This window comes from Lynx rufus, unplaced genomic scaffold (assembly GCF_022079265.1).
Source record: "Lynx rufus isolate CCGP_SWC_20201006 ecotype Redwood Valley unplaced genomic scaffold, mLynRuf1.p SCAF_8, whole genome shotgun sequence".
Taxonomy (NCBI): domain Eukaryota; kingdom Metazoa; phylum Chordata; class Mammalia; order Carnivora; family Felidae; genus Lynx; species Lynx rufus.
The window spans coordinates 136,132,349-136,145,409 of NW_025814896.1; the positions used below are offsets into that span (position 1 = coordinate 136,132,349).

Consider the following 13,061-nt stretch of genomic DNA (forward strand, 5'->3'; position numbering starts at 1 on the left):
CCAAGTGACACCTGCACACCCTGAGCTCAACTCGGAATAACCTTCCCTGCCCACGTGCTGCCCATCGGTGCGGCCCCCACCTCTGGCGCCCGGTAATCTGGGTCCCTCTGAGTCTTTAATGTTGGCAAATATCACCACCGAGGCATTCTGGGAGGGAGACAGATCATGTGCCTATAGCTACAACATGCATACAGATTTCTCTGCTCAAAATGGTTTCTCAGCAAGAGCATTCTCTGGGGCTATTCCTGCCTTCCAGATTAGCTCAAAGAATCAAAGTCCAACCAGAGTGCGGAAGCCCTGTTTCGGGGAGGGGAGCTTCAGCAACAGGGGTTCTGGACCCCAGCTGGGCAACCCCTCACCTTTTGTTCTTGTCTGGCCTCTGACTGGCCTCGCCAGGGCAGGACCATCCACCTGTGGACCATACTCCCTATTATAGGTTGCACTGTGTCCCCAGGAAGGATGCTGGGAGTCCTGACCCCCAAGACCTGCGATTGTGACCTTACTTGGAATTGGGTCTCTGAAGATGATCGAGTGAGGATGAGGTCATAGTAGACTAGGGCAGGCCCGAATCCGATGACTGGTGTCCTCATAAAGAGGAAAGGTGGACACAGACAGACACACACACACACACACCCACACACAGGAAAACACCACGTGAGGATGACAGCCTGGGGCAGTGCATCTACAAGGCAAGGGAGGTGAAGGAGTGCCAGCAAAGCACGAGAGGCCAGTGAAACAGGCTGGGATGACATCCCAGCCCAACGGTCCTCAAAAGGAAGCGACGCTGGTGACACGCTGATCGCAGACTTGCAGCCTCCGAAACCATGAGGGAATAAACTTCTGTTGCTTAAGCCCCCCAGTCTCCGGTAATCTGCACGGCAGCCCAATACCCACTCCCCACAGCTTTAGAGCTGGGTTCCCAGGCTCCACACACTGGGCCCTCCGAGGTCGGACACTTGGGTAACTGGTACCCCGATGGGCCGGATGGACCAACTTCCTGGACTGGCCACTCCCTTGGACGCTCCCGCCCCGAGTTTTGCTTAGCTGACGCCTACTCATCTGCAAGGCCACACACGGCATCTTCCCATCAGCCTCCTCTGACCCGCCACCCTCGCCGGGTGCGGTGCATACGTATGCCCTCCACGTAGTACTTGGCACACCTTATTCTCGGCACCAAACGGCAGACCTGCGTCCCCTCCAGGCTAGGAGCTCCCAGTGACTAGGAATAGTGTCTTGGGTGCCAGCAAATCACCAGTTAACAAAATACACCCCCTCTGATCGGCACCTTAAGCTTCTAAGGATGGTTTTTAAAATGTAACCACAATACAGGGAACAGTCCCCCATTCTTAGCCTGCTGCTTCACGTAAGTAAGGTATATATTCTCCCACAAAGTTTAAATGCAGCAAATGAAAATCAAAGTGAGTTACCAGACTCACTATGAAGACAAGCAGAATCTGTATTTATTCTTCTTTTCCTGGTAGGAAAAGGACGCTCATGGATTGTTATGACGCTGCCCGCAAATCTTGACAGGCTCGTAAATATTCGTCTTGGGCACGGAAGCAGCCAACAGGGAGATGGATGCTTTCTGATGCCGCGTCACTGGACCGGAACCACCAGGAGGAGAGGGGAATGTGTGGCCGCTTACCCAGCGACCCGGCAACTCAGATCAGTTTGGCACCAGGAGCTGTGAACACTCCCAACGGAGAAAACCTCAGAAGAGGAAAGCGGTTCTGCCCGTGACGGGAGCCCCCGCCCCCCGACCCGCCCTCACTCCCGCCTCCAATCGTCGTGTTTTCAACCTCCGGGCCAGGAGTCAACGAAGAGGGTACAAAAGATGGAGCCAGACCGGATTTACAAAAGTAACCTGTATTCCAGCCAAAATCTCTTTAAAAAGAAAAATCCCTTTTCTAAAGGGGGGGGGCAGGAGACAAACTATGTAAGACACAATACATTTAAAATATGTATTGAAATTACAAATCAAGCTTTTCCATGTGATTCCAAAGTACAAAACACAACATTAAAAGGCATTCAAACAGCTCTTTTATACATCACAGTGTTAGTGGCACAAGATGGACTGACATGTCAAAAACGAGAACCGAACTTTTGTTTTTACCACCGTTGCCAAATACATACCGTCTACGTGTGCATGACCCATTCGTGCATATTTTTATACAAGAGTAAAAATACACCCGTGGTAAAATGAGCAAAGAATGAAGGAAAGGTCAGGCATGTGGCTGGTACTTACCCCCACCCCAAGGCTCCCAGGAGTGTGGAAGACGAGATTATACCAGCCGGAGGAAGAAGGGCGCCCGTGGGGCTCTATCAACCAAAACAGCATGCTCCCCTACTACTGACGCATTAGCAACTATATTTGGGCGCAGGCCCTTCGTTCCATGTGGCATTTTGGGCAATACCAGTCATCACCTCTTCATTTTGTGTATCTTCCTAAGGGCTTGGGTTAACTATAAAGAATAAACAAGCTTTGGTATTTTTTAAAGAGACCTTCACGAAGCTTTAGACATGCAAAATATTTTCCCTTGATGATTTCAGTGTCATATATATATATGTATATATACACACACACACACACATATATATATATGGAGACTTATTAATAAATGAGAATCTGAGAAATATACAAAAAGCCCACCCTGGTTCTTTCCAATCTCCTAATTTTTAAAGACTATCAAGGGAAAATGTCTTCTCCCAATTTCTTAAATAACTTTAAACTTTGCAAGCAAGATAGATGAAAAAGATAGACTCATCTTGGAGTAATTTTTAGATCTCTGAGGATCCCTTTCCCCACGGGCCCTGGACTCTAAAAAGGAACCGGCCTGGTCCCACACACACTGGTTTTTATGGAATAATATTCCACAAAGAGAACTTGCTCCCCTTTGCAAAAGGTGTGAGCGGTGGTGGAGGTCAGTTCCCCGGGCTATGGCCACTCCCGCGGGGTGAGGAAGAACTGATATGGACAGCCGGTCATGCTTTCCAAGGATCTGATTATGCTCAGGTCCTGAGTTGATCTCTGCTACGCGAACATCTACAGTGACTCCTCCTCGGAGGGCGCCGGCCTCTTGTGACCGCTGCAAAGCTCGAAGGCTAGGCTGCAGGGGACATGACAGCCAGACTGACAGACTAGGCCTGTCCCGCAAAACCACCCAACGGGGTCAGAGGGACTCGGATGACCCACAGGTCACCCGCATCCTCCAGGGCCACCGCAACTGGACACCGGTTGAGTTAGCCATGACCTGAGGACCTTCTTCCCTCCTCGCCAGGATTTCAAGGCCTCGAAAGGGGTAAACATACATGTGCTTCCAGAACGTCGGCATGAAGACCATCCGTGAAAGGGAATGTCATCTTCAGTTAAGACAAGCTATGCCATGTAACAGCCCACCACCAAGTGCAGAACTCCCCAGGTTTCACCAGGGAGTGAGGGCAAGGTTAAAATCCAAGACGTGGACCATCTTCCCAGGTTCCGTTTACATTTTACATCAGGCATGGTTAGTACTGCACCCCCATGAACAATGGGGTTGGCGTTCCCTACTGAAATAAAAGCGTCACACGGAGGAAATTGCAAGTTTATGTAAGGATCCCATTGTAATCCTGCTGGTATCTTCCCAAGGAACAGACGATTTTAGCTGTATAACTACAAAATCAAATTGAGGCATGCTTGGTGCAAAAACTCGGGAGCAAGCAGGTGCCAGTGTGGCTGCGGCTGGCCCAAGAATCTTCATGGTCCCTACCTGGGTGGAACCACGTGCTTGTGAAACGTGTCAGGGGTGAAGGCACAAGGCTGGTGGGGGCTATGAATGTGCAGGGCCTGCTTACAGATTTCTCCGGGACAGACGAACAGCCCAACCCGCTAGGAATAGAGACCTGAGCTCTAGCCCAGGGAATGCATCCTTTCCAAAGGCTCCCGTTCTACCTCGGAGGAGAGGGGAACGACCGCAGGGACTTGTGCGGTGTGCAACAGGACAGGGATGGGGTGAGGCCTGCCCCCTCCTGGATCAAAATGGAAACAGGGCCGCAAGCCGGCCGCCTCTGACAGGCATTTTAAAGGGTGCCACTAGACAAGTGCATTCACTGATCCCAGCCTGGGCCACTGACTCGAGCCTCAGGACTCACTGAGCGTCACCTCTCCAGAAAGCCACCTACCACAAGGCCCTGTCGCAACAATTCCAGCTACAGAGACTCAATGCCCAGGCTCCACTGAAAAGACAGTCTCAGGCATGTTCTTATTTTGTTACTGAGTAAGAATTCAGCTGTGGTCATAAGGAGAATGTTCTGAGTATGATTTTGACACAGACTAGCTTCCTAATGGCTTCAGTTTCATAAAGATAATAAATACTACAGGTGAAGAGTGAGGTGACGCTGTTCCTTCTAACCTAGCAAATGTTAAGAAACAAAGAAGTGTCTACACGGGGAAGGAAAGCAGGACCCGAGGCCAACGCAGAAAGGTAGAATCAAACACACAAAAAACCCGCCACATTTTACAAATGTGCTCACAATAAGCAAACACGTCAGATTTTCCGTTTCACTCCTTTGTGGAATGTGTAATAAGTTTTAAAAAGTTCCGCGATAATAAATCGACAACAATTGCCTTTCTGTTATTTCAGAGGCCCCCAAGTTCAATGTAATCGGTTTGCTCCTTAAAAGCACAGGTGGCCTCAAAGGCCATAGGAGAGCCAACTCTCTGTAAAGACGCGTTCTCTGCGTTTTAAACTCAGCGGGTGGAGCAACGTGTGTCTTAGTCATCCGCGCGCGTTCTGCTGCCATGGTAACAGTCACACACGGCCCAGGAGAGACCGAGTGGTACAACCCCCTAAGTGAAAGGGAAGGTGTTTTCAGCGGGGCAAAACGGTTAGCAACGGGACTCGGAACTCTGTAAGGTAACAGGATTTCTCCAAAATAACTTAAGTCATTTAAACAACTGAAAATCAGGAAGCTTGTCCCCCAGGCCCCAGGGGCGTGCTCCAGTCCTGCCAGGAAGCCCTGCCTAAGAGGATCAATAGCACTATTCGCTCCTCACTGTCTGCGCGAGGAGGCTGGGGCAAGCAGCCAAAACATACCGATTCTCCGCAGAGCCATTCCCGAGTCAAACATTTGGTTTCCAAAGACATTACAAAATATCTGCTCATACCTGGACGAGAAGAGATAAGCCCCATGAGCTGAGCTGAATCACCAAAGAGAGAAAAAACAAAAGGAAAATCTAGTGATGAAGATACTCCTTTAAACACGTCAGTATCGTCAAAGAAACGCAACAATATAGAAAGCGCGTTTCTAACAGCACACCGCTTACGGTGTTCAAAACGTCGTCACAGGTTTCAAGAAAAACACAAAGAGCGCATAAGGCTTTCTAAATCTCCTGAAAAGTGGCCGAGCCAGAAAAGTCATTTGAACAGTAACTTCTTAAAATGCACATTTCAAGAAAGGCATAGGATGGTTTAGATGCACCTTGTTGATTTTTCACTACTCAGTTGGAAAAACAAAAAGACACCTTCTAAAAAGGATTTTACTAAATGCCATTAGTAATAAAAACAGTTGTCATAAACAGAGTGCTTTTCTCAAGTCAGAATTATTGGATTCTGCCTGAAGTGAGTTGTAATCCTTAAAAGACTCCTTCTCTCAAAAACATGGCACCATCAGGACGCCAAGGAGGAGACGGACAGCATTTTGCACAAGAAGGTCTCTGAAGCAGCCACCAGACACTCCTAGTCTATCGCCACTGGGAGAAAACTGCCCGGGGTGCCTTGCACAGCGCCTCCCTTGTCAAGTCGGCAGAGATCGATTGTGTGGGGACGCACCCTACCCACTGTAGCCTGCCTTCCCCATGCCCAGGTGACTGCACCCGGGGCCTCGGCAAGCGCTCTGACATCAGTCCCTGAAATCACGGCATCCAGCGTGACACTGTGAAGCTCTATGGGGCACATAAGGCAAGAAAGATGTTTAGTGAGGGGGGCGGCGGGGTGGGGTGGGGGCGGGCCACGCTTCCCGGAGGCAGGGGTCTCGTTCCAGCATCGCGCCTTCCTCTAGGTGGGTAATGGGTCATCGTCACCTTTACTGCACTTGCACTTGCAGCAAAGTACAAACGGAGTGGCCAAGAGCAGGAAAGGCGAGGCCACCAACAGCAGGAGCCCAAATCCAGCAAAAATGCCCACGACCTGCAGGAAGGAAACATAGGAGCAGAGGGTAAGGTGGCTAGTCTGTAGGTTCCACGACTGAAATATAAACCACACAACCATCCATCCTCCCATCATCTACTCATCTGTCACTCATTTATGCATCTACCCAGCCACCCATCTACCATCTAGCCATTCATCCATCACCCATCCATCCACCCATCCATCTACCCATCCTGCATCTACTACTCATCTACCCACCCATCCATTCATCCATCCACCCAACCCATCTTTCCACTCAGCCATCCATCCAGCAAACGATCCCCCATCCCCCATCCTATCCCCCCATCCACCCATCATCCACCCACCATCTACCCATCCGTCATCCATTTACTCATCCACCCAACCCATTTATCCACTCAACCATCCATCCATACCTACATATATCAAACGATCACCCATCACCCATCCTATCCCCCATCCACCTATCATTCTATCCTTCATCCATCTACTCATCCATCCATGCATCCATTTGTCCACCTATCCATCAGTACTCGCTTCCTCTCACATCCCCTGCCCTTTCATTTCTTTTTCTTCCTCTCCCTTTCCTCTTCCACCTCCTTCCACCTAAGGACCCAAACTACCATCCATTGATACACCCAGTTAACAAACAAGTCTCCCCTGAGCCAGACACTGTATGAGGTCTTACAAATACAGAGACACATCAGATCATGGCCCTTGAGGAGCACCAGTTCAGTGGAAAGAGACTGAGACTTCACCAACTGACAACAATACATTTTACAGAAACTGCCATCAGGCTCCAGGCATAAAGGGAGTCCAAGGGTCAGACACCTGCATTTGCTAATGGGAAGGAAGGCTGCCAGCGGGACATGCCTGAGATTACAAAGATAAGGAGGTGGTTAGCGTACAGGAAAGACTAGGATAAGATGGGAGAACTCGAGAAAAGGAACCAGACCTGGGTCACTCCCAGAGTTTAAAACCCAGCACTGCTTTTAAAACTGACTGTTACAGGTTCTGACTTTGTTTTATAACACATGCTTATGCCTCAGTATGAGCAGGTGCCAAGAGGAATAAGCCTCAAATGTAGACACGTTGTCATCTAAGTCAGACAGTGCGGCTGGTCAGGAAAGCAGGGTGTTCCTATTTTGACAGCCTCCAACATTCGCCACCCCCCCTCCCCCACCCCCCCCCAAGCAGAGGACAATGCAGAACTGAAACCTGATGACAGAGTCACAATGCCACCTAGTGTTCACAATGATAAATACGTGACCCGTCCGGGCACTCTGTGCTAATGCTGCGGACTTTTCCGTGTTCCCTCCTCTCTGCGCCTCATTTTTCTCAAATACAAAATAAACACGTGAGATACAAAGAACTCTAAAGGTCATTATAAGCTCTGAAAGAGGATACCAGGCTATAGCACTCAAAGAAAGGAACCTTCACTTAGATTTCTGCCTGAAAACCGTCACACATGCATCGCACTGCATTTATAAATTATACCGCAAATGCTAGGAAGCCATGCTTTCTGCCCAGTTGGCGAAGTCCATTTGTCTGGACGTAATGTCGACGGTGGAATTATGAGATGTGAAATCAGATCAGGCTTTGTTAAAATCACATGCATGCTGATATTTTAGAAAATATGAAAACACCCAGAAAGCTGTTACTTGGAAGGCCCTGGAGCCATCTCCACTACCTGGAACGTACTGTCCATCCCAAAGAAGGGACACTCTGCGATCGGAAACATATCAAAATCCTTGACCAAATGCTCACCTTCCTGGCCAATAACACATCCTAGTTTCTGCCCCGTTTATCCTGCCTCTTGCTTCGCATGCCATGTAGTAAGCAAGGTTAGCCACCCAGTCTCCTGCGGATCAGTGACAGGATGCAGATACTTCCAGAAGGAAACCAGCTACCAGTAACGAATCAGACAGGATGCAAATATCACAAAACAGAAGTAGTCAGTGAGCATGTTATAAACGTGTGAGAGGCACTAGATTGTATACTACAGGTGATACAGATGAGTAAACAGTTCCAGGCTCTGGAGGGACTCACAGCAGAACGTTGTTCATCCTGGCAAACTCTGAGACTTAGAGGTACAGCTTCTCGGGCCACCTGGGTGGCTCCGTCAGTTGAGCGTCCGACTTTGGCTCAGGTCACGATCTCACAGTTAGTGAGTTCGAGACCCACATATGGCTCTGTGCTGACAGCTCAGAGCCTGGAGCCTGCTTCGGATTCTGTGTCTCCCTCTCTCTCTACCTCTCCCCTGCTCATGCTGTCTCTCTCTCGAAAATAAGTAAACATTACTCAATCGGTTAAGCGGCCGACTTCGGCTCAGGTCATGATCTCGCGGTCCGTGAGTTCAAGCCCCGCATCGGGCTCTGTGCTGACAGCTCAGAGCCCGGAGCCTGTTTCAGATTCTGTGTCTCCCTCTCTCTGACCCTCCCCAGTTCATGCTCTGTCTCTCTCTGTCTCAAAAATAAATAAACGTTAAAAAAAAATTTTTTTAAATAAATAAACATTAAAAAAATTTTTTTAGGGGCGCCTGGGTGGTTCAGTCGGTTAAGCGTCCAACTTCAGCTCAGGTCATGATCTCATGGTCTGTGGATTCAAGCCCCACGTTGGGCTCTGTGCTGACAGCTCAGAGCCTGGAGCCTGCTTCAGATTCTGTGTCTCCCTCTCTCTGCTCCTCCCCTCTTTGCACTCTGTCTCTCCCTCTTTCAAAAATAAACATTAAAAAAAATTTTTTTTCAAATTTTTTTAGGGGTGCCTGGGTGGCTCAGTCAGTCGAGCATCCGACTTCGGCTCAGGACGTGATCTCACAGTTTATGAGTTCGAGCCCCACGTCAGGCTCTGTGCTGACAGTTCAGAGCCTGGAGCCTGCTTTGGATTCCCTCTCTGCACCTCCCCCATTCATTCCCTGTCTCTGAAAAATAAATAAACGTTAAAGAAAATTAAAAAAAAATTTTAAAGTATGGCTTCTCAAATTCAGACTGTATCTTCAGAGTATAACATAGGTTCTGTGACCAGTATAAGCCTCTGTGCACAGACCAGTGCATCTCCTGTAACAAACATGCAACAGACATTTAGGAGACTGACCCAGATGAACAGAAACTGGTACGTTTTGAATTCTCTCCTCCAGAGAGTTCTATAAACCACACTCCAGCACTTAGGAACTATACGCCAAAATCAAAGATGCAATAAGGTGAATGTATGGAACCCCTTTAATTCTCTGACACTTGGCATTTGAACATGACATCGAGGCCCACCCAGCACACCACACGCTAGATGTGGGAGAGGCTGGGACAATGACAGGAATAAGGGACCGAGGGCTGTGGTCGCTCACGGGTCTCCTCCCAATTCTCCCTTCAGTGCCATCACGGGGGCAGCTTGAAATAGCCAGGATGGGAGTGTTTACACCGCAGGAAGCAAACACCCCCTGCCAGGTAGGCTGCTGTTAAATGACTATCAAGCGGGTAGAAGCGTGCCCTTGAGGCAGGGGAAGCCACAAGGTAAGCGTGGGGGCTGTGTGGAGTCTAGCCAGGCGCTAGGTGACGGCTCCGCTCTCTCCTGCCCGCCCTTCGTAACAGCTCCTCATTTCTCCGCTTAATGAGTATCTGTTGTTCTGAACTGTGCGGTGCAGGGCGATTTGTTGTCTGAAAGACGGGGGTGGGGGGGGCCAGCAGGAGGGCAGGCAGCCGCAAGCAGTGACAAAGGGCTGAAGAGTTCTGGGCAGAAACAGATTTGAGACTCAGAAAACAGGTGCTGGGAAGTTCAGGGTGGCTTCCTTAGGGACGTGGCAGGGCCAGCAGGTGTGAGCCAGGTGTGCACGGGCTGAGGCATCAGGAAGAGAGAATTTCAGGCCGGCTACAGGACGGTACAGGTGGAAGCAGGAAACACAGACGTGTGCAGGCAGGACGTCCGGGCGGGGTCCGGCAAGGCCAGAACGGAGAGCTCGGGATCCCTGCTCGCAAGTTGAGCGCTCATCTCGTTGAGAAACCAAGGGGTAAGTTCCAGGGGCTTTGTGGAGGACGGGTCCACGGTAGGGAAGATGGGGCTAGGAGCCTCCAGGACTCACAGCAGGCCGGGCAGGTGGGAGGGAGGACAGTGACCAGAAGAGGCACAGACGCAGAGGGTGTTCAGAAAGCAAAATCAGCAAGACCTGAAGGCCCCCAAGAACCGCGCACTCAGTTTTGGCTTGAGGGGGATGGACGTGCCATCTTGGTAACGAGAAGAACAGTGAGCTCCATTTGGACGTTCCGAGTCTGGGAGACCCGCGGGCACCCACGTGGAGATATGGAGGAGGCAGTGGGGACGTGAATCTTGGGCTCTGGGGAGAAGCCAGCAGGTTTCAGGACCATTAGCACCGAGATGTTCAAACGAGTGACTGTCTCCCAGGGACGGAGCACAGTGAGCAAGGGAATGAAGCCATCCCACCACCTGTGTGCAGAAGAGAAGGCCATCTCAAAGGCCACCATGACCACGCACCACAGACGGGGCCCAAACACTGGACATCTGTCTTTCCTCCACAGTCCTCGGGGGCAAGAAGCCTGAGACCCAGGTGTGGGCAGGGCTGGTTTCTCCCGAGGCCTCTCTCTGGGCTCACAGACGGCCGTCCCTCTGTGCTGGTCTGTGTCCCCATCTCTTCTTATAGGGACACCAGTCATACTGGATTGGGGCCCACCCAACAGCCCCACTGTAACTTCATCGGCTCTCTGAGGGTCCATCTCCGGATACAGTCATGTTCTGAGACACCTGGGCTTACACTGCAACACGGGAATTCTGGGGGCGCCTACCCCAGCCCTTGACAAGGGAGAGCATCAGGACTGTGGGATTTTAGTCTATGTGCTGAAGTGAGCACAGGATTGTAGGAGAATCAGAAGGAACTCAGTGTCGGGAGCCCCCGAGTGGAGAGGGAGGAGGGCGGGGAGGAGTGGGGGCAGAAGCAGGTGGCAGGGGACAGATGCACTGATTCTCCCACCTCCCTCCAGGTCTGCAGGCTGGGAGGGGCACACGGGAGACTCAGATCCCTCGGCACGGGCTCGGGGTGGCCCCCAAAGGGCTGCCTGCATCCTCTAGACAGACGTCTCCTCGATTCCCTCTCTTCATCTCCTGGCTCCGGAGGGTTCCGGGTACACCCACGTTCCACCTCTGCCCCGTGGGCTCCGGGGACCCAGACAGTGTGTTCCACGGGGAGGAGGGCCGGCCACAGCCGGGTGAACAGACACATTTCCACGAGCACAGGGCAGGGGTGCCGCCGGGGAAAGCAGACAGGGAGAGACCTGGGAGTGGGGTTCAGGGAGCAGAATAGAAACACACTGGCTGGAGGGGAGCAAGCCCCTGAGGAAGTGGGGGTCCAGGTCACTGGAGCCTTTCGTCTGAGGGCCATGGAAGCCAGCAGAGCACTTCCCACAATGGAGGGGGCTTGGAGGGAAAACCTCAGTTCTGCCCATACACGTCCTGTCCGAAATGTCCACTAGGCACCCACGTGGGGACAGCGAGCGGCATGAGATGCCTCTGCTGGGAGGTCAATGGGGCTGCGACACAGGCAGGGCCACGTGGTCATAGGAGGGGCAGGGAGGACACCAGGAGGGCTCCTTGTTGTCACAAGGGCTGGTCCCACCTCCCTACAAACACAGGATGAGGAAGTCATTTCGGGCCCTAGATTACAGTCCAGCCCAGTGCTCTCATTTCACAGTGCAAAATCTGTGGCCAAAAGCGATTCGAACGGTCTCGAAATTTGTTTAAGACAGAAGGGACCGGGCATCCTGGGTAAGTACAGGAGACAGTGCGTGTCTCTCTCACTGAGCTCTGGGAAAAGTACTGGTAGGACAGGGCCCTGCATGAGGCTCCCAGAACAGGGGTGTCTGTGGAACAGGACTCCCACCCGTCAGCCTGGACTCAGAGGGCGTCAGCGGCACGCCTCCACGCGCACACATGAACGCAGAGACCGGCCACCAGCTGGCTATTAAACGCCATCCTGTGGCTAAAAGTGAGCTCTCCCGGGGCGTCCGGGTGGCTCGGCGGGTTGAGCATCCAACTGTGACTCAGCTCATGATCTCACGGTTCGTGGGTTCAAGCCCCGCAGCAGGCTCTGGGCTGACGGCTCGGAGCCTGGAGGCCTGCTTGGGGTCCTCTGCCCTCTCTCTCTGCCCCTCCCCTGATCGTTCTCTCCCTCTCTCAAAAATAAACATTTAAAAATAAATTAATAAGTAAGTAAAAGTGAGCTCTCCCTTCACTGTGAGGTGTCCCTGAGCACGAAGACGGTGACGCTTCCCTGCTCAGAGGGGAAGGAGGACCCCGTGTGGAGAGGGCCCTCCTCCCCCGTCAGGTGCTGGCGTCCCAAGGAAGTAGACTTACGTCGTGCAGAGGAAAGGCACACGATGGCCGAGTTCGGGGCCAGCAATAGCAAAGGCACCGCGGTTCACGGCAACCCTGTGTAAAGTGACGAGCGGGGGCCGAGGGCAGAGCACAGCTGTCCACCCCCGGATGCTCACACCCAGGCCTCCGCAGCTTAGTAAGGAGCGGGCCACGTCTCCACCCCTGCAGCCACAGCCGACACGACCCCGCTCCTCCTTCCTGTTTGCAAAGGTGCCCTTCCGCAAGGAGACCCTGCCGAACGAAATCAAAACAAGGACATCGCTCGGGACAAAACGGAATTGTATAAATCCTCTACGCGACAAAGACGCGTTTTTCCATTCATCTGGCAGAACGCTAGGTAAAACGTGTCTGGCATCTAATGTTTTTACTCCCACCACAATATCGAGGGCAGCCTGCAATCGTCACAAGGAAGCACACCACAATTCTCACAAACGATCTCTTAAAATAATTTTACCGAACTTCCTATCGAAAGGCAGGAAACGCGAAGGAGCAGGAACCTTGTCCAGCAAGAGATGACACTGGGCTTTCAACCACAGCCCCTAC

At 51.6% G+C, this 13,061-nt stretch overlaps 1 protein-coding gene across 3 annotated transcripts in view; it reads right to left on the reverse strand.

Annotated features, from left to right (window-relative positions):
* Positions 1-1,845: 1,845 nt before the first annotated feature.
* RNF144A (ring finger protein 144A) overlaps positions 1,846-13,061 on the reverse strand; it is a 127,472-nt gene continuing 116,256 nt past the window's right edge. For all 3 annotated transcript variants that reach the window (XM_047067521.1, XM_047067520.1, XM_047067522.1), the window contains one exon: positions 1,846-6,164. In XM_047067521.1, the coding sequence (XP_046923477.1) occupies positions 6,033-6,164 (132 nt within the window). In that variant the 3' untranslated portion in view covers positions 1,846-6,032. The remainder of the gene's footprint in view (positions 6,165-13,061) is intronic.